Source organism: Plectropomus leopardus, chromosome 23 (assembly GCF_026936395.1).
Source record: "Plectropomus leopardus strain MGB_pleo_1.0 chromosome 23, ASM2693639v1, whole genome shotgun sequence".
Lineage (NCBI taxonomy): Eukaryota > Metazoa > Chordata > Actinopteri > Perciformes > Serranidae > Plectropomus > Plectropomus leopardus.
This window is the reverse complement of record NC_142198.1, coordinates 4,106,449-4,133,784: the sequence shown is the minus strand read 5'-3', so window position 1 is coordinate 4,133,784 and position 27,336 is coordinate 4,106,449. Positions and strand designations below refer to the sequence as shown.

Here is a 27,336-nt window from a genome sequence, read left to right as displayed (position 1 = left end):
CATTTATATTTTTTAATTTTCATGTTTTGTTCTGTTTATTTTTTCTTGTCTTTTGTGTACATTTCTTGTATTATGTAGCTTCTTTCAGTGTTTTTGACGGAAATCAAGCCAAAGTGGCTCAGGTTTCAGAGGGTTAAAAATGAGTATATGTTCAGTATGGGAGATTGAAAATGCCTACAATTAAAAATAATCATACAAATAAAGTTAAAGACAACACACGTTGTCCTATATGTCCATTTTATAGCATGCATTTATCGACAGAATTAAAATGATGCTAAATGACAACTATTGACCTTTTTGTTGTGATAACTGAATGTATTGTTTTTCACTTTGTCATGAATTCACCCCGTGCCGCAGTAAAACCAAATTATAACACAGAAAACAAATTTAGAGTTTTATATTTTTAGTGTTCAGTGGAGAACAACATAGAACGGCCATAATAAGATAGAACTCTGTTTATCTAAAGGGAGATGGTTGTGCAGCAGGTGTAGAAAAACAAAAGAAAAATAAAATAAAATATATTATGCATAATAAATTCACTTAATGAAAAAAATAAAATTATTATTCTGAATTAATGAGATTATAATCTAGATTGTAATGGGAAAAAAAGTCTGCTTTTGTTTTCTGAAAATTCAGGTTAATAATCCTGATAATTCAGGATTCAGAATTTTTTCTCTCAAGTGAATTCAGTACACTTCTGCAGATATGTATTTACAATATCACAATTTAGTGCAGACGTGAAGTGTTTATGTTTAATTCCAAATATTCAGTGATTGTCCATGATATAGCTCATTTTGACCAATAGTTCTTTGTAAGGCAGAGAGTTTTGCTGATAATAATACAGAAAAACAGATCAGAGATATTCTCCCTGCAGAAGCTCAATGAGTTGTAAAGTTTAACTGTCATAAGAGGAGAGGACTTCCTGTGGTGCATGCATACATACATACATACATACATACATACATACATACATGTCTGTACTCAAGTCTTAGTTGTAAATGATCAGCATCCTCTCTATACCGAAATGAAAAAAAATCAACTATCCAATCATGGCTTAGAGCTCTGCTGGACAACACTGAAATATAACACACCCCTTTAGGTCATTTTCAGTGTAGTGATTTGAACTTAATGTGGCGTGAAAAGTTCATGTTACTCTAAGAGGAGCTGTATTCCCTGCTCTGTGTGTCATGGAGCAGCCACTGTCAGGGCCGGCCCAAAATCACTGATAAGAATCAGAATCAGAAATGGTTGGTCCCTGAGGGGAACTAGTGGTTTGTTACAGTTGCTCTGATCCCGAGCATATAAAATTATAGAAAGCAGAAAGAAGTACCAGCACAAAGTATGCAAAATATAAAATAGAAGCACAGTAATAATACAAACAAGTAGCACTTGTACATAAATATGTAAAAAATTAAAAGTATGTATTAGTGTTATCGCATTTTGACTTGGTCTTGTCTCTGTCTTGGACAAATCGGATTTTTAATCAAGTCCATTTGAGACCACACAAATTTGATTGGATGTGAAACTTCCTTTCTCAAGTCGATTGAGAAAATTGTTTTTACATGGTCTTGGTCTCAGCTATTATGGTCTAGTACACATGTACGTATAATGTGCCAAGTATGAAATATGTGTAAAAATATAAAATGTAAATGCAGTAATAATAACAACATACAATTACCACTAGTATATTTAGGATTATGAATATGTTTATGTGCTGAGTGTGTAAACCATGTAAAAATCTAAAAAATATGTAGCTTTTGCTACAATGCAAAGTATGTAAAATTAGAAATATAAAATATGTGTGATGTGAACAGATATTCTTGTCATTCTCGTGAAGGTGATATCTCAAGAATGAGGCAAATTTCCTCAAATTTGGCTAAAACGGCCGCTTTGCGTCAAGGATGAATGGATTAGAATTAGGTGATTGAAAGTCACTGTGACCTCACAAAACGTGTTTTTGGCCAAAACTCAAGATTTCATACGCTAATTATGACCGAATTTCACACAATTGTCTAACAGGATAAAAAGAAGTGTAGGCATTTTAAGCAACTTGCAGGAATTTGCTCTGTAGTGAATGATTTGTGATGCAGATTGTAGATCGGAGGCTCACTCTGCTGCTGAAGAGGCACTTTTGACTTTCTTTTTGCTTTATTAATCATTTTTATTAAAATATGGCTTTCAGATGACAAAAGGGAAACAAAAGTGCTGTTAAAAGCTGAAGGTGCAGTAGAGCCGGAGCGGCATTGCCATGACACTCAGCTTGTGTTGACGATAATGATAAAAATAGCCTGCCATGATGTCATAGCTGGGAGGGAGTGCACGGTTTTTCTTGTTTTGTTTTACTGCTTTATAACATTTATATTGTGCAACATTTATCTTTGGGTCACTAAAACTGAAATCCTGATTATGCAATCACAAAGAGCAGTGTGTCATTCACTTTCCCGGGAAACAGAAACATATGAAAAAAAACTGAGGAACGAAAAGCACGTAAAATAATTTTACCCTTAGGGGTAAAATAATTAACCCTTAAGGGTAACTTATTGCCTAGAGATGATATATAAACTATAAAATACTTTTTTAAATACAGTTTTATTTAATATTGTATCCATCAGAAGCCATATATCAGTGTGGATGTCAGCATCACTGTTTCTTTTGCTTTGCTCTCATCATTTTGGGTCCAATATGTAGTGCAGTGTGTGTGTGTGTGTGTGTGTCTGTGTGTGTGTGTGTGTGTGTGTGTGTGTGTGTGTCTGTGTGTCTGTGTGTGTGTGTGTTTGTTTCATTTTTCGCCACATCACTGTCACAGAAATGTGTGGAGCATGAACGGGAATAGCTACAGATTCCAAAGACCTAAAAATAAATAAATAAATAAATAATATATATATATGTATATATATACAATAACTTTATATCAACATTGTTTTTGAGTTATTTTCTGTTTAACCTATGTCACAATGGGCCTGAAACAAGCTGATTTCTGAAATAAATCTGTATATGTATAGTTCCACTGTTACTTGGTATATGTACAGTATTCATGGTTATACTGATTAATTAATGTATGTGTTCTATTAATAACTGGGGGCTATGTCAGGCTTTAGTGACTAATAATTCGAAAGTGATCCCACCCTGGAAAAACAGAAGTTACTATTTCTTCACTAACCCCCGCCCTGTGGTTCCACCTCACTTTTAAACAGCTCTGCTATAAACCTTTGACCCTTTAGTGTCAGCAGTGACGAGCTGGGCTGTGTACTGTGGAGTCACATACCATATATTAGCCAAAGGCTCTGCATGTCTTTATACAGTATATTATCTCTGCGCTCAGATAAGGTGTGTTCCATCTTAAGCCACTGTTAACTCCAGATAAACACACACACCTTCGCTGAGAACAAGCACTCATGCCAACACCTGGCTGTGATTTCATCACCACCTGTAGATGCTCTTTTTTTTATATCAGAGCAAATAAGCATTAACTGCAGAGGCCTGTGAAAGAAATCCATAATAACGCAAAAAAAGGGAAAAGAATCAAAAGGTATAAGGTCCAGAAAGCAGCAGTGAGGTCCACTTTTTAGCTTTTTCCACAGCTTTCAACCACACCCCAGTGTCATCATTAATAGATGTGTTTGCCTAGTTGTCGTGGAGATCTTATGTCATGGTCACCATGTGACCTCACCTTCAATCAAACGATAACATAACAGCGTCCCATGTGAATGTCCTTACTCTAATCTGTCATTATGTCACCATTTTTTAAAAATCAGTTTTGATATTTTTTAGATGAAAAATGAGCCATCTAGACTTCAAATAATTCATAGTTTTCTTAAGATAATGCGTTCTTAAAAACTGTTTTGATGAATTTGAAGATGTGGGAATCTGTTAGTGGATCAAGGCCAGGTGTGGACATTTCCACTCACCTTTCTATCAGATGTGTTAAATTTGCTTTCTTTTATTTATTTGGAAGTGTTGGTGGTGCTTTTAGTGGTTTGGACGGTTGTGGCATCTTGCTGCAGATATCGTGCAAGTGCGTTATAAGTAGTCACATATATCACATGCTATGGTCCTTTTTACTATTAACTTGAATTTGTTGAGTTTGAGTTTGTTTTGTTCTTTCCTCTTCTCCAGCGACGAAATTACTAACAGTACACATAGAGTGTAAAGGAAATTATGGGAGAAAGAGAAGAAAAGGTGTGTAGCCATTAACAATAACTGTATCATCTTCGAGTGGTTTTATACTGGACCATGATTGCTCTTATCTCAGCCAGTCATGCCATCTGCAATTACTATACACCTTTAAACTGGGTGTATGCCTTCACAAAGAGCTTATCCACTTGTGCTGACAGCTCTACAGAGCTTACGTCCATATATTTGTTGAGGTGGCCATTTCCACTTTTCAACATTTGGATTTGGGTCTGTCATTCCTGACGTACACCGCTGCGGGTCATGGCATTTTCTTCAAATTTCCTGATTATCTCTGCTCTACTCGTCTGCTTATGTTCTGCTGTTGGTAAGATTTGTGAGACTTTTTGTAAAACTCATAAAAATCTCAGAATTCTTCCATGAACAGGGCTCAATGTTTTTTTGTTTTTTTAATGTCAGCTTATTACAATGGAAACCTTCTCAGTTGAATGCAATACAGTTAAATTCAATTCCATTTTATTCTATTCTGTTCTATCAAAAATCACAAATCTGCTCTCGTTTTTGTAATGGATTTTCCCTTTAATGGTTGTTTTGACTGTGCATGTGTTAATGGGTAGCATTCAGATTTTGTTGGTTTAAGTCATTTAGTAATTCTGAAATAAGGCCACCTTTTGAAAAAGTCTTTTAAACTGGAATGTGTGTGTATTTGTATTTTATTTTCACAACTGATTTAAGATCAGTTAGAGTTTTGATTGGAGGTGGGTGATATGGGCTTAAAATTACATCATGATATTCTAAGAAATATATAGAGTTTTCATTTAAAAGTATCCACTGAGTCAGTAAGCTGAATATTTACAGGCAGAGTGTTTCATATTTTGGGGGCATAGTAGCTAAAAGAAGCATCCCCAAAGGTTTTTGTAGTGACTTTGGGAAAAATCAAACCAACAGTTGTGGAAGTTCTCAGGGTTCGTGGAGGATCATAAAACAATAGTGAGTCCATGATATAAGAGAGGCTGTTTATTGCCTTAAAAACTGATAGACTGACTTTTAAAATAAATTCCAAAAGATACTGAGAGCCAGTGTAGGTTACATAAAACATGAGTTACATGGTCTCTCTTTTTATGTTTTATTACAACTGGCAGCAGTATTGTGAATCATCTGTAATTTTGCAATTGCTGCTTTAGGTGGGACAGTGTTTCAATAACCAAGATGACCAAATCCAAATGCATGAACAACCTTCTCAGCATCTTGCTATCTCAGTAGAGGTCTCACTTTTGTCGTATTATCTAAATGATAAAATACAGTTTTGGTCAATGAATTAAAATGGGCTTTAAAATTGAGATCAGACTCTAAAATTATACCGAGATTTCTTACTTGAGGTTGTGTCTCAGAGGCCAAATGTTCTTATTTTTGGGGTCAGCCAGGAAGATCTTATCTCCATTTGGCTTGAGGAAGTTCTTGCTCATCCATTCGTTGATGGCTGACACCCTGTTGGACCGGACAAAGTTTTTGGGTCATCAGCCCTCACAGACACTTACAGCTCTGTGTTGTCAGCATAGAGTCGCATCAGTCTGACGGATGATGAATCCCACGGGCAGCATGTTAATCAAGAACAGCAAAGGTCCTGAGACACCGCAGAATAGTCAACATTAACTGTTCCTGATAATTGCTACTTGATTCTGACATGTAATTTTCTCTCACTAATATAAAAATGTTAAAATTTTTGTACTTTTACTTGACAATGATTTTTTGTTACCTTAGTATTTTAACACTATGGTATTGTTACTTTTACTTGAATACAATCTTTGAGTACTTCTTCCAACCACTGCTTCAGCAAAACCATAAAAATATGCTTCTCACTACATTTCTGATCCAGGTGGCATGTTGTAATATAGAGATATCACTCTCTGAAGAAACACACTATCAGTTACAACCCAGTTCACTAGATGCACTGAGCTTGCACTGCAATAAATCCTACTAAGTTTGTGGGAGGTGCAGACTCATCTTTATTTTGGAGTTTGTAGTTTGCAACTGTTGACCTTATTGCCTAACACAAAGAGATGTTTCTAACATTAAGTATACCCCATAATTATAATGACCATGGATATGAATATTTTAACATTACTGACCTGATCTCCATTGGGTGAATATTAAAAAAAACAAACACATGGTTCACATATTAATATCTTTGAAATTAACTCCCAATATGGCTAATTAAAATTTTTGTTTTTGTAAAGTAATGTGTTTTGGTATGGTGCTAAAAAAGTCCTTACCTAAGGCTTAACCTTAATCAGAATCTTGAATATTTTAAGTTTGTCAAGTTTAGTATGAAAAAATCATGAGACAAACTTGCAGGATAAATCCCAACAAGTTGTTGAGTCCAACTGATATTTCTAAGATTACAGTCATTGTTGCATAATGGGGCCTTTACTTTTTTATTTCTCATGATTTGGACATACCATTCCCTGGCCCTACCCTGGCCTCTCCCATGCACACCCAGTTCGGGTAGGGCGCAGCACAGAGCGGCATTGATTAGCCATCCAGTGGGGACATGAATAATAGCGGTATGCTGCTATTGCACCTTCAATCTTGCAACACTGAAAATTTGGCCTGGGTGGAGGTCTGCACTCTCTGAGTGCCCCTTTACTGTATTAATGGCAACAGCATCTGCACTGTAATTCTTTAGAGCAGCAGAAAAAAAGAGTCTCATCTCATTCCCTGGATGACACGGGGCTGGTCCTGGTACAGATCCAAAGTGGACTTGCTGTAGGGCCAGTATTTTAGTTGGTGTCATTCTCTCATGGCTACAGTAATCATTGATGTTTTTTAATGGTTGCAGGCGATGCAGATCAAACTGTAGTATAGATAAAATGTTGTAATCCACATTTTAAGAAAAGAAAACTATGATTTTTTTTGGCATATTTGAAGTGAAGTATTTGTTGATATGTGTTAATACTGAGGTCATTTCAATTTGTGTTGGTTTTTAGCCTTATTGGTGTTGCCCATTGGTCTGAAGTCAGTGTTTGCAATATTTGATACAATACACAGTAGTGGAGGAAATATTCAGATCCAAAAAAAACCAAAAACAAACAAGAATACCCCCCCAAAAAAGCCCCAAGCTGTTAATATACTCTCTGACATGTAAAAGTCCTGTGTCTAAAATTCTATTGAATTGAAAGTAAAGAACCATTGACAGAAAACTGTACTGTGTATAGATTTGTCACCAGTCCTGTCAAAGTCAATGTCATAAATTTACAATATTACAATAGTAGCAAACAGACGCCTTACACATCTTTGTCTACAAGTTACACACTGCTAAAAGAATAAGACCATAAACAACCCACACCACCACTGAATGTGGTTCCAGCATTCAAATCTTTGAGGATGCATTGGGTATATCTACACCTATTGGGATCCAGTAAACCGAAAGCATGTTAATACCAAGTGTAAACAGGACCAAGGTTACTATAAATCTCTATAAATCTGCTAAATTCTACCACCTGAATCCCCAAGTGTATTGTGAGCTTCATGCTTGTATTTAACAAAAAAACAAATATACAAAAGAACTCATTGTCTGTCCCAAACAATTACAGAGCTTTAATCCTTTTTTACCTGTCTTTTCCTAGAATATTTCTCAAGTCATGATCAACAGTGGTCCAGAATCAGAGAGACAACAGATGCCACTTCAGGAAGTGACGAAAGTGGTCCAACTGATTCAGTAACATCACAGCCTATAGATAACTCTTCACCAGCTAAACTTACAGGTTCTACAGACAGAGTAACATCTGAGCTGTCTAGCACCACTTCAGCATCTGAATCATCGGGCCTAACTGAGTCAGTCACCGCTGTCTTTGCCACAACCACATCAACACCTGAACCAACCAGTTCTGAAACCGGGGAGACCACATCAGCAGCAGACGCAACCATTCCCACCGACACGGTTACATCTGAGTCTCCGGGGACAACCTTTGTATCTGAGCAAACCGATCCCACTGACACAGTAACCTCTGATGCTAGCGAGGCAACCAAGTCACCTGAGCCTACAGGTCCAACTGATACAGCAACATCTGTGCCTGTTGATGCCACCTTTGTATCTGAATTGACAGATCCAACTGATTCAGCAATATCACAGTCTGCATCAACCACTTTGTCAGTTGGACCTACAGGTTCTACAGATGTAGCAATGTCTGAGTCAACTACCACCACCTTGGTGTCTGAATCAACCAGTCCCGCTGACACAATAACATCTGAAACTGGGCAATCTACGTCAGCAGTGGACCAAACCAGTCCGTCTGACACAGTTACTTCTGAGTCTACTGGTACACCCTTGGTTTCTGTAACAACCAGTGAATCTGTTTCAGTGACACCTGAGCCTGCAACAGTGACCTCAGCAACTGAGCAAACCAGTTTCACTGACACAGTTACTTTTGAGTCTACTGAAACAACAGTGGTTTCTGTAACAACCAGTGAAACTGTTTCATTAACACCTGAGACTTCAGACATTACATCAGCAACGGAGCTAACCAATCCCACTGACACAGTAACCTCTGATGCTAGCGAGGCAACCAAGTCACCTGAGCCTACAGGTCCAACTGATACAGCAACATCTGTGCCTGTTGATGCCACCTCGGTATCTGAATTGACAGATCCAACCGATTCAGCAATATCACAGTCTGCATCAACCACTTTGTCAGTTGGACCTACAGGTTCTACAGATGTAGCAATGTCTGAGTCAACTACCACCACCTTGGTGTCTGAATCAACCAGTCCCACTGACACAATAACATCTGAAACTGGGCAATCTACGTCAGCAGTGGACCAAACCAGTCCGTCTGACACAGTTACTTCTGGGTCTACTGGTACACCCTTGGTTTCTGTAACAACCAGTGAATCTGTTTCAGTGACACTTGAGCCTGCAACAGTGACCTCAGCAACTGAGCAAACCGTTTCCACTGACACAGTTACTTTTGAGTCTACTGAAACAACAGTGGTTTCTGTAACAACTAGTGAAACTGTTTCATTAACACCTGAGACTTCAGACATTACATCAGCAACGGAGCTAACCAATCCCACTGACACAGTAACCTCTGATGCTAGCGAGGCAACCAAGTCACCTGAGCCTACAGGTCCAACTGATACAGCAACATCTGTGCCTGTTGATGCCACCTCGGTATCTGAATTGACAGATCCAACCGATTCAGCAATATCACAGTCTGCATCAACCACTTTGTCAGTTGGACCTACAGGTTCTACAGATGTAGCAATGTCTGAGTCAACTACCACCACCTTGGTGTCTGAATCAACCAGTCCCGCTGACACAATAACATCTGAAACTGGGCAATCTACGTCAGCAGTGGACCAAACCAGTCCGTCTGACACAGTTACTTCTGGGTCTACTGGTACACCCTTGGTTTCTGTAACAACCAGTGAATCTGTTTCAGTGACACTTGAGCCTGCAACAGTGACCTCAGCAACTGAGCAAACCGTTTCCACTGACACAGTTACTTTTGAGTCTACTGAAACAACAGTGGTTTCTGTAACAACTAGTGAAACTGTTTCATTAACACCTGAGACTTCAGACATTACATCAGCAACGGAGCTAACCAATCCCACTGACACAGTAACCTCTGATGCTAGCGAGGCAACCAAGTCACCTGAGCCTACAGGTCCAACTGATACAGCAACATCTGTGCCTGTTGATGCCACCTCGGTATCTGAATTGACAGATCCAACCGATTCAGCAATATCACAGTCTGCATCAACCACTTTGTCAGTTGGACCTACAGGTTCTACAGATGTAGCAATGTCTGAGTCAACTACCACCACCTTGGTGTCTGAATCAACCAGTCCCACTGACACAATAACATCTGAATCTGGGCAATCTACGTCTGCAGTGGACCAAACCAGTCCGTCTAACACAGCTACGTCTGAGTCTACTGGTACAACCTTGGTTTCTGTAACAACCAGTGAATCTGTTTCAGTGACACCTGAGCCTGCAACAGTGACCTCAGCAACTGAGCAAACCAGTTTCACTGACACAGTTACTTTTGAGTCTACTGAAACAACAGTGGTTTCTGTAACAACTAGTGAAACTGTTTCATTAACACCTGAGACTTCAGAGATTACATCAGCAACGGAGCTAACCAATCCCACTGACACTGTAACCTCTGATGCTAGCGAGGCAACCAAGTCACCTGAGCCTACAGGTCCAACTGATACAGCAACATCTGTGCCTGTTGATGCCACCTCGGTATCTGAATTGACAGATCCAACCGATTCAGCAATATCACAGTCTGCATCAACCACTTTGTCAGTTGGACCTACAGGTTCTACAGATGTAGCAATGTCTGAGTCAACTACCACCACTTTGGCGTCTGAATCAACCAGTCCCACTGACACAATAACATCTGAATCTGGGCAATCTACGTCTGCAGTGGACCAAACCAGTCCGTCTGACACAGTTACTTCTGAGTCTACTGGTACACCCTTGGTTTCTGTAACAACCAGTGAATCTGTTTCAGTGACACCTGAGCCTGCAACAGTGACCTCAGCAACTGAGCAAACCAGTTTCACTGACACAGTTACTTTTGAGTCTACTGAAACAACAGTGGTTTCTGTAACAACCAGTGAAACTGTTTCATTAACACCTGAGACTTCAGACATTACATCAGCAACGGAGCTAACCAATCCCACTGACACAGTAACCTCTGATGCTAGCGAGGCAACCAAGTCACCTGAGCCTACAGGTCCAACTGATACAGCAACATCTGTGCCTGTTGATGCCACCTCGGTATCTGAATTGACAGATCCAACCGATTCAGCAATATCACAGTCTGCATCAACCACTTTGTCAGTTGGACCTACAGGTTCTACAGATGTAGCAATGTCTGAGTCAACTACCACCACCTTGGTGTCTGAATCAACCAGTCCCACTGACACAATAACATCTGAATCTGGGCAATCTACGTCTGCAGTGGACCAAACCAGTCCGTCTAACACAGCTACGTCTGAGTCTACTGGTACAACCTTGGTTTCTGTAACAACCAGTGAATCTGTTTCAGTGACACCTGAGCCTGCAACAGTGACCTCAGCAACTGAGCAAACCAGTTTCACTGACACAGTTACTTTTGAGTCTACTGAAACAACAGTGGTTTCTGTAACAACTAGTGAAACTGTTTCATTAACACCTGAGACTTCAGACATTACATCAGCAACGGAGCTAACCAATCCCACTGACACAGTAACCTCTGATGCTAGCGAGGCAACCAAGTCACCTGAGCCTACAGGTCCAACTGATACAGCAACATCTGTGCCTGTTGATGCCACCTCGGTATCTGAATTGACAGATCCAACCGATTCAGCAATATCACAGTCTGCATCAACCACTTTGTCAGTTGGACCTACAGGTTCTACAGATGTAGCAATGTCTGAGTCAACTACCACCACCTTGGTGTCTGAATCAACCAGTCCCACTGACACAATAACATCTGAATCTGGGCAATCTACGTCTGCAGTGGACCAAACCAGTCCGTCTAACACAGCTACGTCTGAGTCTACTGGTACAACCTTGGTTTCTGTAACAACCAGTGAATCTGTTTCAGTGACACCTGAGCCTGCAACAGTGACCTCAGCAACTGAGCAAACCAGTTTCACTGACACAGTTACTTTTGAGTCTACTGAAACAACAGTGGTTTCTGTAACAACTAGTGAAACTGTTTCATTAACACCTGAGACTTCAGAGATTACATCAGCAACGGAGCTAACCAATCCCACTGACACTGTAACCTCTGATGCTAGCGAGGCAACCAAGTCACCTGAGCCTACAGGTCCAACTGATACAGCAACATCTGTGCCTGTTGATGCCACCTCGGTATCTGAATTGACAGATCCAACCGATTCAGCAATATCACAGTCTGCATCAACCACTTTGTCAGTTGGACCTACAGGTTCTACAGATGTAGCAATGTCTGAGTCAACTACCACCACTTTGGCGTCTGAATCAACCAGTCCCACTGACACAATAACATCTGAATCTGGGCAATCTACGTCTGCAGTGGACCAAACCAGTCCGTCTGACACAGTTACTTCTGAGTCTACTGGTACACCCTTGGTTTCTGTAACAACCAGTGAATCTGTTTCAGTGACACCTGAGCCTGCAACAGTGACCTCAGCAACTGAGCAAACCAGTTTCACTGACACAGTTACTTTTGAGTCTACTGAAACAACAGTGGTTTCTGTAACAACCAGTGAAACTGTTTCATTAACACCTGAGACTTCAGACATTACATCAGCAACGGAGCTAACCAATCCCACTGACACAGTAACCTCTGATGCTAGCGAGGCAACCAAGTCACCTGAGCCTACAGGTCCAACTGATACAGCAACATCTGTGCCTGTTGATGCCACCTCGGTATCTGAATTGACAGATCCAACCGATTCAGCAATATCACAGTCTGCATCAACCACTTTGTCAGTTGGACCTACAGGTTCTACAGATGTAGCAATGTCTGAGTCAACTACCACCACCTTGGTGTCTGAATCAACCAGTCCCACTGACACAATAACATCTGAATCTGGGCAATCTACGTCTGCAGTGGACCAAACCAGTCCGTCTAACACAGCTACGTCTGAGTCTACTGGTACAACCTTGGTTTCTGTAACAACCAGTGAATCTGTTTCAGTGACACCTGAGCCTGCAACAGTGACCTCAGCAACTGAGCAAACCAGTTTCACTGACACAGTTACTTTTGAGTCTACTGAAACAACAGTGGTTTCTGTAACAACTAGTGAAACTGTTTCATTAACACCTGAGACTTCAGAGATTACATCAGCAACGGAGCTAACCAATCCCACTGACACTGTAACCTCTGATGCTAGCGAGGCAACCAAGTCACCTGAGCCTACAGGTCCAACTGATACAGCAACATCTGTGCCTGTTGATGCCACCTCGGTATCTGAATTGACAGATCCAACCGATTCAGCAATATCACAGTCTGCATCAACCACTTTGTCAGTTGGACCTACAGGTTCTACAGATGTAGCAATGTCTGAGTCAACTACCACCACTTTGGCGTCTGAATCAACCAGTCCCACTGACACAATAACATCTGAATCTGGGCAATCTCGTCTGCAGTGGACCAAACCAGTCCGTCTGACACAGTTACTTCTGAGTCTACTGGTACACCCTTGGTTTCTGTAACAACCAGTGAATCTGTTTCAGTGACACCTGAGCCTGCAACAGTGACCTCAGCAACTGAGCAAACCAGTTTCACTGACACAGTTACTTTTGAGTCTACTGAAACAACAGTGGTTTCTGTAACAACCAGTGAAACTGTTTCATTAACACCTGAGACTTCAGACATTACATCAGCAACGGAGCTAACCAATCCCACTGACACAGTAACCTCTGATGCTAGCGAGGCAACCAAGTCACCTGAGCCTACAGGTCCAACTGATACAGCAACATCTGTGCCTGTTGATGCCACCTCGGTATCTGAATTGACAGATCCAACCGATTCAGCAATATCACAGTCTGCATCAACCACTTTGTCAGTTGGACCTACAGGTTCTACAGATGTAGCAATGTCTGAGTCAACTACCACCACCTTGGTGTCTGAATCAACCAGTCCCACTGACACAATAACATCTGAATCTGGGCAATCTACGTCTGCAGTGGACCAAACCAGTCCGTCTAACACAGCTACGTCTGAGTCTACTGGTACAACCTTGGTTTCTGTAACAACCAGTGAAACTGTTTCAGTGACACCTGAGCCTGCAACAGTGACCTCAGCAACTGAGCAAACCAGTTTCACTGACACAGTTACTTTTGAGTCTACTGAAACAACAGTGGTTTCTGTAACAACTAGTGAAACTGTTTCATTAACACCTGAGACTTCAGACATTACATCAGCAACGGAGCTAACCAATCCCACTGACACAGTAACCTCTGATGCTAGCGAGGCAACCAAGTCACCTGAGCCTACAGGTCCAACTGATACAGCAACATCTGTGCCTGTTGATGCCACCTCGGTATCTGAATTGACAGATCCAACCGATTCAGCAATATCACAGTCTGCATCAACCACTTTGTCAGTTGGACCTACAGGTTCTACAGATGTAGCAATGTCTGAGTCAACTACCACCACTTTGGCGTCTGAATCAACCAGTCCCACTGACACAATAACATCTGAATCTGGGCAATCTACGTCTGCAGTGGACCAAACCAGTCCGTCTGACACAGTTACTTCTGAGTCTACTGGTACACCCTTGGTTTCTGTAACAACCAGTGAATCTGTTTCAGTGACACCTGAGCCTGCAACAGTGACCTCAGCAACTGAGCAAACCAGTTCCACTGACACAGTTACTTTTGAGTCTACTGAAACAACAGTGGTTTCTGTAACAACCAGTGAAACTGTTTCATTAACACCTGAGACTTCAGACATTACATCAGCAACGGAGCTAACCAATCCCACTGACACAGTAACCTCTGATGCTAGCGAGGCAACCAAGTCACCTGAGCCTACAGGTCCAACTGATACAGCAACATCTGTGCCTGTTGATGCCACCTCGGTATCTGAATTGACAGATCCAACCGATTCAGCAATATCACAGTCTGCATCAACCACTTTGTCAGTTGGACCTACAGGTTCTACAGATGTAGCAATGTCTGAGTCAACTACCACCACCTTGGTGTCTGAATCAACCAGTCCCACTGACACAATAACATCTGAATCTGGGCAATCTACGTCTGCAGTGGACCAAACCAGTCCGTCTAACACAGCTACGTCTGAGTCTACTGGTACAACCTTGGTTTCTGTAACAACCAGTGAAACTGTTTCAGTGACACCTGAGCCTGCAACAGTGACCTCAGCAACTGAGCAAACCAGTTTCACTGACACAGTTACTTTTGAGTCTACTGAAACAACAGTGGTTTCTGTAACAACTAGTGAAACTGTTTCATTAACACCTGAGACTTCAGAGATTACATCAGCAACGGAGCTAACCAATCCCACTGACACAGTAACCTCTGATGCTAGCGAGGCAACCAAGTCACCTGAACCTACAGGTCCAACTGATACAGCAACATCTGTGCCTGTTGATGCCACCTCGGTATCTGAATTGACAGATCCAACCAATTCAGCAATATCACAGTCTGCATCAACCACTTTGTCAGTTGGACCTACAGGTTCTACAGATGTAGCAATGTCTGAGTCAACTACCACCACCTTGGTGTCTGAATCAACCAGTCCCGCTGACACAATAACATCTGAATCTGGGCAATCTACGTCTGCAGTGGACCAAACCAGTCCGTCTAACACAGCTACGTCTGAGTCTACTGGTACAACCTTGGTTTCTGTAACAACCAGTGAATCTGTTTCAGTGACACCTGAGCCTGCAACAGTGACCTCAGCAACTGAGCAAACCAGTTTCACTGACACAGTTACTTTTGAGTCTACTGAAACAACAGTGGTTTCTGTAACAACTAGTGAAACTGTTTCATTAACACCTGAGACTTCAGAGATTACATCAGCAACGGAGCTAACCAATCCCACTGACACAGTAACCTCTGATGCTAGCGAGGCAACCAAGTCACCTGAGCCTACAGGTCCAACTGATACAGCAACATCTGTGCCTGTTGATGCCACCTCGGTATCTGAATTGACAGATCCAACTGATTTAGCAACATCACAGTCTGCAGTGAACACTTTGTCAACTGAACCTACAGGTTCTACAGATGTGGCAATGTCTGAGTCAGCTGCCACCACCTTGGTGTCTCAATCAACCAGTCCCACTGACACAATAACATCTGAAACTCGGCAATCTACGTCAGCAGTGGACCAAACCAGTCCGTCTGACACAGTTACTTCTGAGTCTACTGGTACAACATTGGTTTCTGTAACAACCAGTGAATCTGTTTCAGTGACATCTGAGACTTCAGAGATCACATCAGCAACTGAGCTAACCAATCCCACTGACACAGTAACCTCTGATCCTGGCCAGACAACCAAGTCACCTGAACCTACAAGTTCAACTAATACAGCAACATCTGTGCCCACTGGTACCACCTTTGTATCTGAATCAACAGGTCAAACCGATTTAGCAACAACACAGTCTGCAGTGACCATTTCGTCATCTGAACCTACAGGTTCTACAGATGTAGCAATGTCTGAGCCAACTACCACCACCTTGGTATCTGAATCAGCCAATCCTACTGAGAAAGTAACGTCTGAGTCCACCAAGACAACTATCGCATCTGAAACAACTACTCAGACTGAAACAGAAACATCTGAGCCTACTCAGACTACCTTACAACCTGAATCAACTGCTTCCACTGACACAGTAACATCAGCAACTGGGGAGATCACGTCAGCAGCAGACCAAACCAGTTCCACCGACAAAGTTACCTCTGAGTCTACTGGTACCACCTTGGTGTCTGTACCAACCAGTCAAACAGATTCAGTAACTTCTGTGTCTGCAGAGACCACCTCTCCAACAAAGCCTACAGGATCTACAGGTGCAGTAATATCTGATCCCACGGGTACCACCTTGGTTTCTGATCCAACTGTCACAGTCAAGACCACATCAGTCATTGATTCAACCAGTCCAACCAATACAGTAACATCTGAATCTGCTTGGACCACATCATCGGCTGAAGCAACCTCTACAACAGACCCGCTATCTACCCAGCCAAGCAAACCACCATCCTCACCTCCAACAGAACCAGCCACCAGACCGCCAACTGTAATGCCAACAGACATACCCACTGTACCTCTTACTACTTTACCAACTACACAATCGTCCCTTCCATCAACAAAACCACCAACTGACCCACCAACAACACCATCTGCCACACCAACAACTCCAACAACCCCTCGATCAACAACAACAGTAGAGCCCTTAAAGTGCCAAAACGGGGGATATTTCAATGGATACAACTGCACATGTCCTGCTGGATTCAGTGGAAAATTCTGCGAATTTGTGGAATCTGTTAATCCAGGTACTGTTAAACTCCTACAAGATTTTTGAGTTTGAAATCTAACTGAAAGTTATTAAGCGCAAATTTTAAATTGTTTAACTCATCATATATGGTGTCCTATATGTTCTATTCTCTTGCAGTTACATTCAACAGGACAGTCGTTGTTAATGTTGTGATCGATCAGGAATTTAATGACAAATACAAAGACAAAACATCATCTGAATACAAAGAGTTTGTTGGAAACTTCACTGACCAGGTAAATGGAAAAATTGATGAGTTGCCATGTGGGTTGTAGATACATCCAGTCAGAAATTCCATGCCATGTTTTGAATGTTGCAGTATGTTGTAACATTAAGGATTTTACACCATGTTGTAACCAGAGACTGAAAAAAACCCAGGGCATGTGTCTTCACTTAGTCTAGTCTTAGCTATGCAAAAGTGGAGCTAAAAATATTCTGGATACAGCTGCTGCCATCATGTTTATAGAGAATGTTGCCCAAACTTTAAGAACTTTAAGAACGTTATGGGAACATGAAGAAAATTTGCCACTGAAACATTATGAAAACATTCAGTGGATTTAGAGGTTCTCAGAACGTTTTTAGAGCCAAAAATTGCTAACTGGGTAATCGCCAGCAACGCCACTAAACGCGAGCACACAGATGGGCACACAGGCTGTCAATCTTGGCATCAAATACCCTTTTTATAGCCATAAATAACTCATTTAAACTAAACTTATTTGGAAAAACAAGCACTTGAATATCCATCTGGATGATAACAGTCTTAAATTACAGAAACCATCAGGAAAAATTTAGCCCATGTCCCATTCACGTTTACATAGGGGGGCGGGTTTTATGTCGTATACTGTAGCCAGTCACCAGGGGGAAATCAAGAGATTTTGGCTTCACTTTTGGGGAGCTGTTATCCATCCTTATATACAGACCATTGTTGTAACATTTGGGACGTTACACAGCTAGCTGTTTGGAGAAGTGAGAGGCAAATCTGCATTAATCAAATGCACTGAGCTGAACAAAGACCAAACATTTCAAATCATACTTTATTCTGTTGTTCAGCTCAACTTAAAGGAAAACCAAACATCAATATAGCATGCAGCTAGAACATTTATAACCAAGTTACATAACCATAGCAACATGCTGAAACAATAGCAAGACTAGAAATGCAAAAAGGTTTCCAGGATCATCATTCCCAGTGCAAAAAAGTTTGTTTTATAGGGATAGTTTTATTTATTATTACTATTAATCAAAATGCTTTCATTTTTTTAAATTTTTTGGCAATTGACTATTTTGTAGCAGAAAAAAAATCAACAAATTATAAAAAGTGAAATGGCGATGATTAAAGAAAGAGCAGACACAATTCATGCAGAAATCATCATTTCATATGAGCCATGTTTTTCCTCTACGGGAATTCTGCCTTTATTTATGTTATGTTTTTACTATTTCAGATGGAAACATATTATCGGGGAAAGAACGTAGCAAACTTCAAAGGAGTGTTGGTAACCAGTGTCAGGTAAGGAACCAATTTTTCACAGTTTTCCATCACTTGCTATACAATATAAACACTGAAATTTAGATTTGAAACGTTTTATTGTCTGCAAGGGGAAATTTTTATTTGGAGCAGTGGTGAACACAACCAAAATCGTAATATAACAAAATAAACAGACATAAGTACATATACCATACAACAGATGTCCCATGATATTAACTGCAGTGAGACAAAAAGTGTTCAGAGTCCAATAAGGCTTGTTTAAAAACTGCATCTGATGATGGGACAAATACATATATAGACATAAGTATACATTTTTTGTTTTGAGCAAAATGTTTGCTTTTTTTTAATGACATTTTCCCCGCCTATTCTTTTTTCTTAGCCCTGGAGGCCCTCTGGTTAGATTGTCAGATAACACTGCGGAAGAGGTAAAGTTATTCACACATCTTTTGAGGATAATATTTAATCAGCGATTATATATTAACAATTGCTGTCTTTATTTCAGATGAGATTATCAGATGAAGCCATGACTGTCTACAAGATCACACCAAGAGCTGAGGGGTAACTTGAACACAAACACCTTAAACTGATAATGTCCTAATAAAGTCATATAACATATAGGCAGCTGGAAACTTTGCACTTTTGCAGCTACAAATGGAAACAGTTTGTTAACTGTTCAAATGATTTTCAATAAGGAAACTTATTGAAACTAGCACACTGATTTTTAGGGGATCATTTTATTTAAACAGAGACTTTTTCAATATTATTTGTGTGGTCAGATCTACAATCCATGTGTTAATGTACAATCTGTAAATATAAATCAACTCAAACTAATACAAGAATAGATTCATACACTTTCAAAACTATTTACAAATTTAGAAACAGATAAACAGATATGCAAATACAAAAACAAATTCCACAAATTAAAACAAAAACTGTAAGTATGTAAAATTATATACCAAAAAAAGCACTTCATTCATTCTTACCTTTGCAACTTTCGAACAAATATTTGTGAATTCTTTTTTTTTTTTTTTATGAATCAAAATTCTGCCTTTGCTGGTTTGCAATTTACACACATCAAGTTTATTTGTTAATTGGTCAAATTTTCACTTGCACATTGACTTTGAGGAGGCAATTTGATATGGAGATAGATTTTTCTCACTATTATCTGTGTGATCAGATCAACAATCTGTGTGTTAATGTGCAATCTGTAAATATAAAACAACTAGAACTAATACAAAAAAAATTTGTAAACTCATAAAACTATTTACAAATATGAAACAGATCTGCAAATACAAAAAAATGAAAAGCATTTCTGAAATGCAACAGCACATAAATACATTAGCTACTTCCATCAAAAAAGGCACACAATACAGTTAAACACATGTAGCATATATTTTTTTTCAAAAAATGACCCAAAAATTAGAAAGAAAAAAAGTAAAAATCTACAAGAAAATTACCTGTAAATAGCATAAATAAGAAAATAAAAAAAAAATCAGGTAATAACCTGAAAAAAGCAACAAAATAAAATAATAACAATATTTTCTTCTGTAACCTGATTCCAATTATATTATTTTTATAAATATAATTTTCTTTATATTTTCCCTAGTTATTTGATTATTTTTCAGTGATTCTCTCTTTTTAAAAAGCTAATTTTCAGGTCATTTTGTTGTCACCTTCACTTTTTTTTTTTTTTAGCAATTTCTCAGACATTTCATGCCAAGTTGCTGAACCTAGCATGTCAATTCAGGTTTTTATTTTATTTATATTGCCCAATATCAAAAATCTAAAATTTGCCTCAGGTGACTTTCAGATAGAAAAAAAACTCCAAAGAAAACTTTAATTGGGGAAAAAACAGATGAAACCTCAGGAAGAGCAGCAGAGGAGGGATCCTTCTCCAAGGATGGAGTAGATGTTGTGTATACAGAATAGACCAGAAAAAAATAATTCCTTAAACTGTACTGACATGCTGTATGAACTTATTTCTGCTTCAGTGTCAGTGTCACACATGACGTGGTTTTGGTGATTCCAAACAACCCCAGTGCTGAAGAATTATATAACAAAGACGCTGAAGCAGTTGAGAAGGCTGTCAATGAGCTTACTCTTTGCTTAGCAGGTAAGACAGAAAACCAGTATTTACACATATAATCATATATAGTATGCACTGTTAGCAAACCATTCAATCCAAACCACATTCATTCAAATACAAGACTATAATTTGCATTAATTTGCAAACTTTTTAACTTTTTCCTCTGATCAAAATCACTTTGTATAAGCACAAAAACACGCTGTGGTATACATTCATTAATGCAACTTTTTTTATCCTCTGAATTGTCAGATTGTCCTTACAATGTCACAGCTGAGCCCACAGTGACTGAAACACAGATAGACGCTAAATGTAAGTATTATTGTGTGCGTGCACTTTTCACAAAATTTTTCAGCATCATCAGTTTTGGTAATGAAATGTTACAATTTTTTTGACATGTTAAACACTATTTACAGCAGTTTTACACAAAAAGAAATAAATGAGTAAATCTTATTTAAATCGAGAAGAAAAGGACAGTATCTTAAAGAAAAGGCATTAAATCAATAAATAACAGCTATTGCATTAATTCTAAAATAAATCTATCCTACCTCTTCCCTTGGGGAAAAAAAACAGTATCAATAATTTTACATATCTCAAACAATTTCTGACATGCTCCAATTTGCTTTCTGAATTATTTACATTTTTCATGCTTAAATAATTAGTGAAACAGGAGACACATGTGACAGATAGTCTATGAAAAAAAAAATCATGTCCCTTTTCTTCTCATAGCCTCTAATAGCAATCACTAGAATCAACTCCAGTCAACAAATCAAACATAAATCAAGATTCTGTTACTGCATTACCTATTACTCACCTCAGATGTGTACCAAAATCAATATTGCTGCTAATCATTGACATATCCCTGTCTGTGATAATAACAAAAATAATAATCAACTTAGCATGTGGTATAATAGGTGTATTGTATTGTATTGTAGAATTTTTCATTTTTTGTGTTTTTTTTCATTTAAAACATAGTGGCATCATGACAAAAACTTGGCATTTAAAAGCTGATATTTCTGAATAGGATTATGATGGTTAAAAATTTAATTTAATGAAAATAGAAAATAAAAATAATGTATAATATTTTTTTAGCTTTTGTGTTGTATTAAAGAGTACCTTAAGGGAGCTTCGAATTAACTCTTTTTCACCTACTCTGGGAATGTCACATGATCCAGAACTATTGAAGAAAAGGTTCATGAATGCATTGAATACATAACCCTGAAAAACTCTGAGTTAGGCACGAGGCTTTACATTCTCAGTGACCCAAAAATGACATCTCACTTCATTCAGACCAGTATAATGGCTGGAAACAAATGATGATGAGAAACTGGAGGAAAGCAGGTGAGCCATCCTTTAAGGAGCGCTTCACAGAGTTGGCAAAAGTGGCATCATATAAACAAATTTGTTTCAGCTGTTTTGGACAGGACTGAGAAATATGTGACAAAGAGGAGAGACTACTTGGAGTAGATTGCTGAAATGGACAGATTGTGAAGTAAATTGCAAACCATGTGCATGGGACCCACTTACACACTTTGTGTGTCTGAGAGCTAACCTCTTTTTTGCTTGGTTTTGTTTGTTTGTTTATTATTATTATTATTATTATTATTATTATTATTATTATTATATTTAGTGACTTGTTTTTTTAATATTTATATGTATGAGTCATATGATTATGACCATAGGTGACACTGCTTAAGTGAAAAAAAATTCAATAAAATATTAATGAAAAAACAAACAAACAAAAAAAATTGGCCCTAAGGCTAAGGCCCTAATAAATACCATTGGAAATATCCTATGTGTTGTGTTCAAGTGTCGTAACATAAATAGCAAACCCAAGCACTGAACAAGAAAAAGCCCAAAACAGACAGTAAGTCATAGGCCATACCCAACCCAAAATTGAACATCATGCATAAATATTTGTATGCCATTATCAATGTGAGGTATATCTGGAGGCATGAGGAAGAACCTGATGGTTGGCAGGTATAGCACTGTGCTGTAGCCACTGAGTGTAAAAGCGTATTTGCCAAAGATAGAATTGACAGAGAACTTCCTGCACTCTTCATGTCTTTGTGTCTCTCACCAGCTGTATGTGAAAAGTTTGTGGACAACGCAGATGTTGCCGGATACTATGAGGCTGTGACTGTTGATGGAAAAATCATGTGCGCGACTGTATGTAATAGTCTACATTCAAGTCCAAAAACATGCTACAATAAAGGAGTCTGCAGAGTGTACAGGAATGTCGGACCTCTTTGCCAGTAAGTTAATGTGCTGTCAGTTTGGTGTTCTTATAAACATGTTTTTGTATAATAAAGCAGGCCATCTTCTAGTATGTATACCTACAAAAAGTAATGCACAAGAATGTGTATGCAACCCAAATAATCAGAAAGGCTGTGAGCACATAACCAATACTGGAATAAAGTAAGAAGCAGCATAATGCACGAAATGTTGTATAAAGAGGCAGGTTAGGGTGGTGGATGGGTCAAGCAAACTTAGCACTTTCCCCCAGGACACCAGTCTTTGAGTCTTTTGTTAAACCAAGTGAAGTTTAAAGAATTATAAGATACATTGTCAGAATGTTTCTGATCTCAAACCTTACTCACGTGACTTTGCTTTACATTTTCTAAACATAACCGCGTAACTTTTTGATAAGTGCTTAACAGGACAACGCCCAACCATTCTTCTTTTTTCATTAAGTAACTTGAAGTTAAGTATGTAACGTAAGAAAACTGAGCCATGTTTCTTTTCCTAAACCCAACCTATGAAACATTCAATTTAAACATTTAATTACATTCCTAAACTTAACCTACCAAACTGTACAGTATGTACATGATGTGAGGTGCTAATTTGTTTGTTATCACATGAACCCTTAGAGTATATCCTGAATAAAGCTAAATGTAGTCTACAGGTAAATATTAATGATGGTAAATAAGCAGTAATTGTCAATATCAGTCAGCACCTGTTCATGTGTGCTGCACTGTAGTGGCCAAAAAGATGCACAATGCCCATTTAGGAACATATTGAAAGCCCCCCAAAAATTGAAAGTTGGTTTTATTAAAACATACAGACTCTAGCAAGGTCTCAAAAGAATTAAACTACCTGTTTGGTCCAAATTGAGAGATGGTGTTCTGTTTTGACTTGTATCACCCCATACTTCATGCATGTAGAGATGGTTTATGAACTTTTTCCAATGTCTTTATTGAAAAAGGTTGTACTTTCTTTATTGTACATGCTGATAGGCCTTTTATTACTGGGGTTAATAATATATCAAAGTTTCTTTATGGTGCTTTTTTTATTTGTTTGGTGCAGTTGTTTCCTGTTTAACTTTGTTATTCCTCTTCTGTTTCAGCTGCCAAAATGTGGCTTCCAACTGGTACTTGGGCAATGACTGTAGCTTCCCTATACAGAAAACTGCTTTCTACACAGGGTTAAGTGTGACCCTTGCTTGCCTGTTGGTGACTGTGGGAGCTTTAACTGCATACCTGGTGACCAGCAAACGCAAGCAAACACTGTAAGCTGTCTTTTAGGGTCAGGAAAATACAATGAAACATGACTTTACCTTTCTTCTGAAACAGTTTAGTCATAATTTGATCGTCTGTTCAAGTCATTCAAGTGCTAACTGCTTCCTAAATCAGGCACGTTACAGTGCTGATAAGTCTGAAAACACCTTGTTTTTGCTGATGCTCCACAGAGACAAGTGAGAGAGGGGGATGAAAAACTATATTGAATATTTTTGGTACTTAAAACCACAAATATATCTTCTAATAACAAAGCGCCAAGTAAAAACTATCCATGTGTGAGAATATGGATGCTTTACACTCAGCACAGTTTCAAGGTACCTGACTTATGGCCAAAAACATAAAATATAAGGTCACCGTAACCTTCACCTTTGACCTATGACTACCAGATTCTAATCAGTTCATTCTTTAGTCCAGAGTGTATGTTTGTACCAAATTTGAGGAAACTCAAACATCTTCAGATATTGCATCCACAAAAATGAGTTGGATGCCATGTCACAGTGACCTTGACCTTTGATCACCAAATTCTAATCAGCTCATTGCTGAGTCCAAGTGAATGTCTGATTACAATTTGAAAAAAAATTCCCTCGAGGTGTTTTTGAGATGCTGCTCTCACAAAATGAGATTAATGTTAGTTCAGCGTGACCTTGATCTTTGACCACCAAAATCTAATTAACTCATCCTTGAGTCTAGCTAAATGTGTCAAATTTAAAGACATTCCCTTCACATTCACAAAAATGAGACTGATGAGATCACAGTGACCTTGACCTTAGACTTACGATCCCCAGAATCTAATAAGCTCATCCTTAGTCCAAGTTAATATTTGTGAGAAATTTGAAGAAATTCCTTCAAGCTATTGTTAAGATATGGCATTAACAAGAATGTGCTGGGTGGACGGACAACGCAAAAACATAATGCCTCCGGCTTTGGCTATTGCCATTGTGGAGGCATAAAAAGAAAAGTGTATGGTAATGTGTCACTAAAAAGTAATTTTCTGGTGATCCTGTGTGAAAGCAGTCTCCATTAGTCAGTTTTGCACAATAAGAACAGTTCTTCTATATATTACAAGTTTAGTTACTGTTCTTGACATCAGTTCAAGTTTATACTTAGGTATATTTTGTGCATATCTTTTGCAATGAAAGCTGCAATAGTTCTATTTCCTCTGCGTTTGCAGGAGAAGAGACATTAAACAGCAGCAGGTAAATCAGTGGCTAGCTGAGGACTACGAGTGGTCCAGATCCAAAAACTCCAACAACACACATAATGCTGGTAAGTTTGTACAATAACAATCACTTCATTTCGCACGTTGCAGCAATACAAATAAAAGTTTGTATTTGTAATTTGTAATTTTGAATCTGCTGGGCACCTTTTAACCTCCACATTTTTGAGCATTTTACTTACCAACTTTGGGGCAGCAGGAACTCAGTCTACAGTGACTGTGTTTGGGAACCAAAGGATTCAAAGCATGAAGTGAAATGATTCTGCTGTGTGAATAAACCCTTGTTGTGCTAGTTTTAGGATGTTACACAAACCCTTCATACCAACATGATGGATCAGCCATCCACCGAGAGGAGCCAGGTGTTGACAGACATCCTGCTCCTGTCTACCAGCGCAATGGACCATCTTGGGATACTGACAGCAGACAGTGGAGCCCATCATTACAAACAGCACACAGACACAATACTCCATATTCTAATGGTGGATTCTCACATCCTGCCAGCCTACCTCCCAGAGACTACTCATCCAATCCGGTAAATGCACACCCACAAAAACACAGAGTAGATACGCAGATGTAGAATCCATAGATCCATCCATCTTTGCAGGTGCTGGATAAAAATAGTCTGTACAAAAATGGTAAAAATGGTAAATGGACCTGCACTTGTATAACACTTCTTTTAGTCATTTTGACCACTTAAAGAACTTTCACACTATGAGTCACATTCGCACACAAGTGGCCAAGGCTACTGTACAAGGTGCTGCCTGCTATTCAGTTTTTTAACACTCATGCGCACTTAAACACTGAATGCACAGCCATCAGGAGCAACGTGGGGCTCAGTATCTTTGCCCGAGAATACTTGAACTTGTTGACCATTCAAAGCACTTTCACACTATGAGTCATATTCACCCATTGACACACATTAACACATTTAGTATTGTTTTAAGCATGTTGTTTTTTTCTCATTTTTATAATTCTTTCTTTGTGTCCTCCTTTCCACAGAGGGGGATCAACAGACCTCAGTCCAGGACATCCTGGGACGCCTGAGCACTACGCTGAAAACTGTCAACTTGCCCGCTGAACATACTCTTCATGATGATGACTAATTGACTAATTAATTTATGTCTTTTTGCTGCCTTATATAAACTTGCTTATACACATCTGAAATGCAGCGGGTATCATAGTTTATGTACCTGTGTTTTATGTATTCATGATTTTTTTATTGATGTCTTGAACCAATAGCAAGGCAATATATATTCACTATTTATGAGTATATGAACATCCCCGTCTTAAATGGCACATTTATGAAGCTTCTAAATGTTCAGTTTGCTGACGCTGTGTCAGAGGTATTTGTTCATCTCTGTGGTCAGGTATGAGACTGTATGTTGTATAAGGGCCACAGAGACTAAAGTCAAGGTAAAGCGGAATCATTGATTTCTCTTTAAACACATCATATATGTTACATATATATAGTAAATACATGTTGAAAATGTATGAAAAGACTGTGCTGTGCTGAATTGTGGATTTAGATGGATAAACTGTTCTCCACCATTTTGGAGGAATTTTTGGGCCGGCATAAAACGTGCGTCCCCCTGTTTGCATATATATTAACACCACTTTATCTTGCATAAATAATGAACAGTCCCTCAGTTATTTTTAAATATTAATTTCTAATCCTGCTCTGAATTCTTTTTTAAGGATTACATATTATAAATAGCTATTATATAGCAATGAAAAAGAACTGATGGGAATGGTCATTTCAAAGAATGTATGGTCTTGAAAATTTGCATGGAAAAGTCATGGAAATTTATTGGTAAAAATGTGTATAAAAACTGGATTTTGCACTTTAAGTTTTGACCGTAATGCTTCGGTTGCACTTGATGTAAATAAAGTTACAGTCATCAGAAAGAGA

General features: G+C 38.9%; 2 protein-coding genes across 2 annotated transcripts; both read left to right on the top strand.

Moving 5' to 3' along the window:
* The first annotated feature begins 95 nt into the window (after positions 1-95).
* Positions 96-13,330, top strand: LOC148185591 (uncharacterized). The gene is made up of 2 exons (XM_088074023.1): positions 96-4,498; positions 7,758-13,330. Exons 1-2 carry the CDS (start codon positions 4,435-4,437, stop codon positions 13,328-13,330), a joined length of 5,637 nt encoding a protein of 1,878 aa, XP_087930149.1. The 5' UTR covers positions 96-4,434.
* Positions 13,270-27,336, top strand: LOC121962168 (uncharacterized). The gene is made up of 12 exons (XM_042512375.2): positions 13,270-17,128; positions 17,248-17,363; positions 18,567-18,631; positions 18,990-19,035; positions 19,113-19,168; positions 20,602-20,723; positions 20,946-21,005; positions 22,777-22,948; positions 24,040-24,201; positions 25,383-25,477; positions 25,721-25,959; positions 26,427-27,336. The coding sequence occupies exons 1-12, from the start codon at positions 13,714-13,716 to the stop codon at positions 26,469-26,471; spliced, it is 4,593 nt and encodes a 1,530-aa protein (XP_042368309.2). The 5' UTR covers positions 13,270-13,713; the 3' UTR covers positions 26,472-27,336.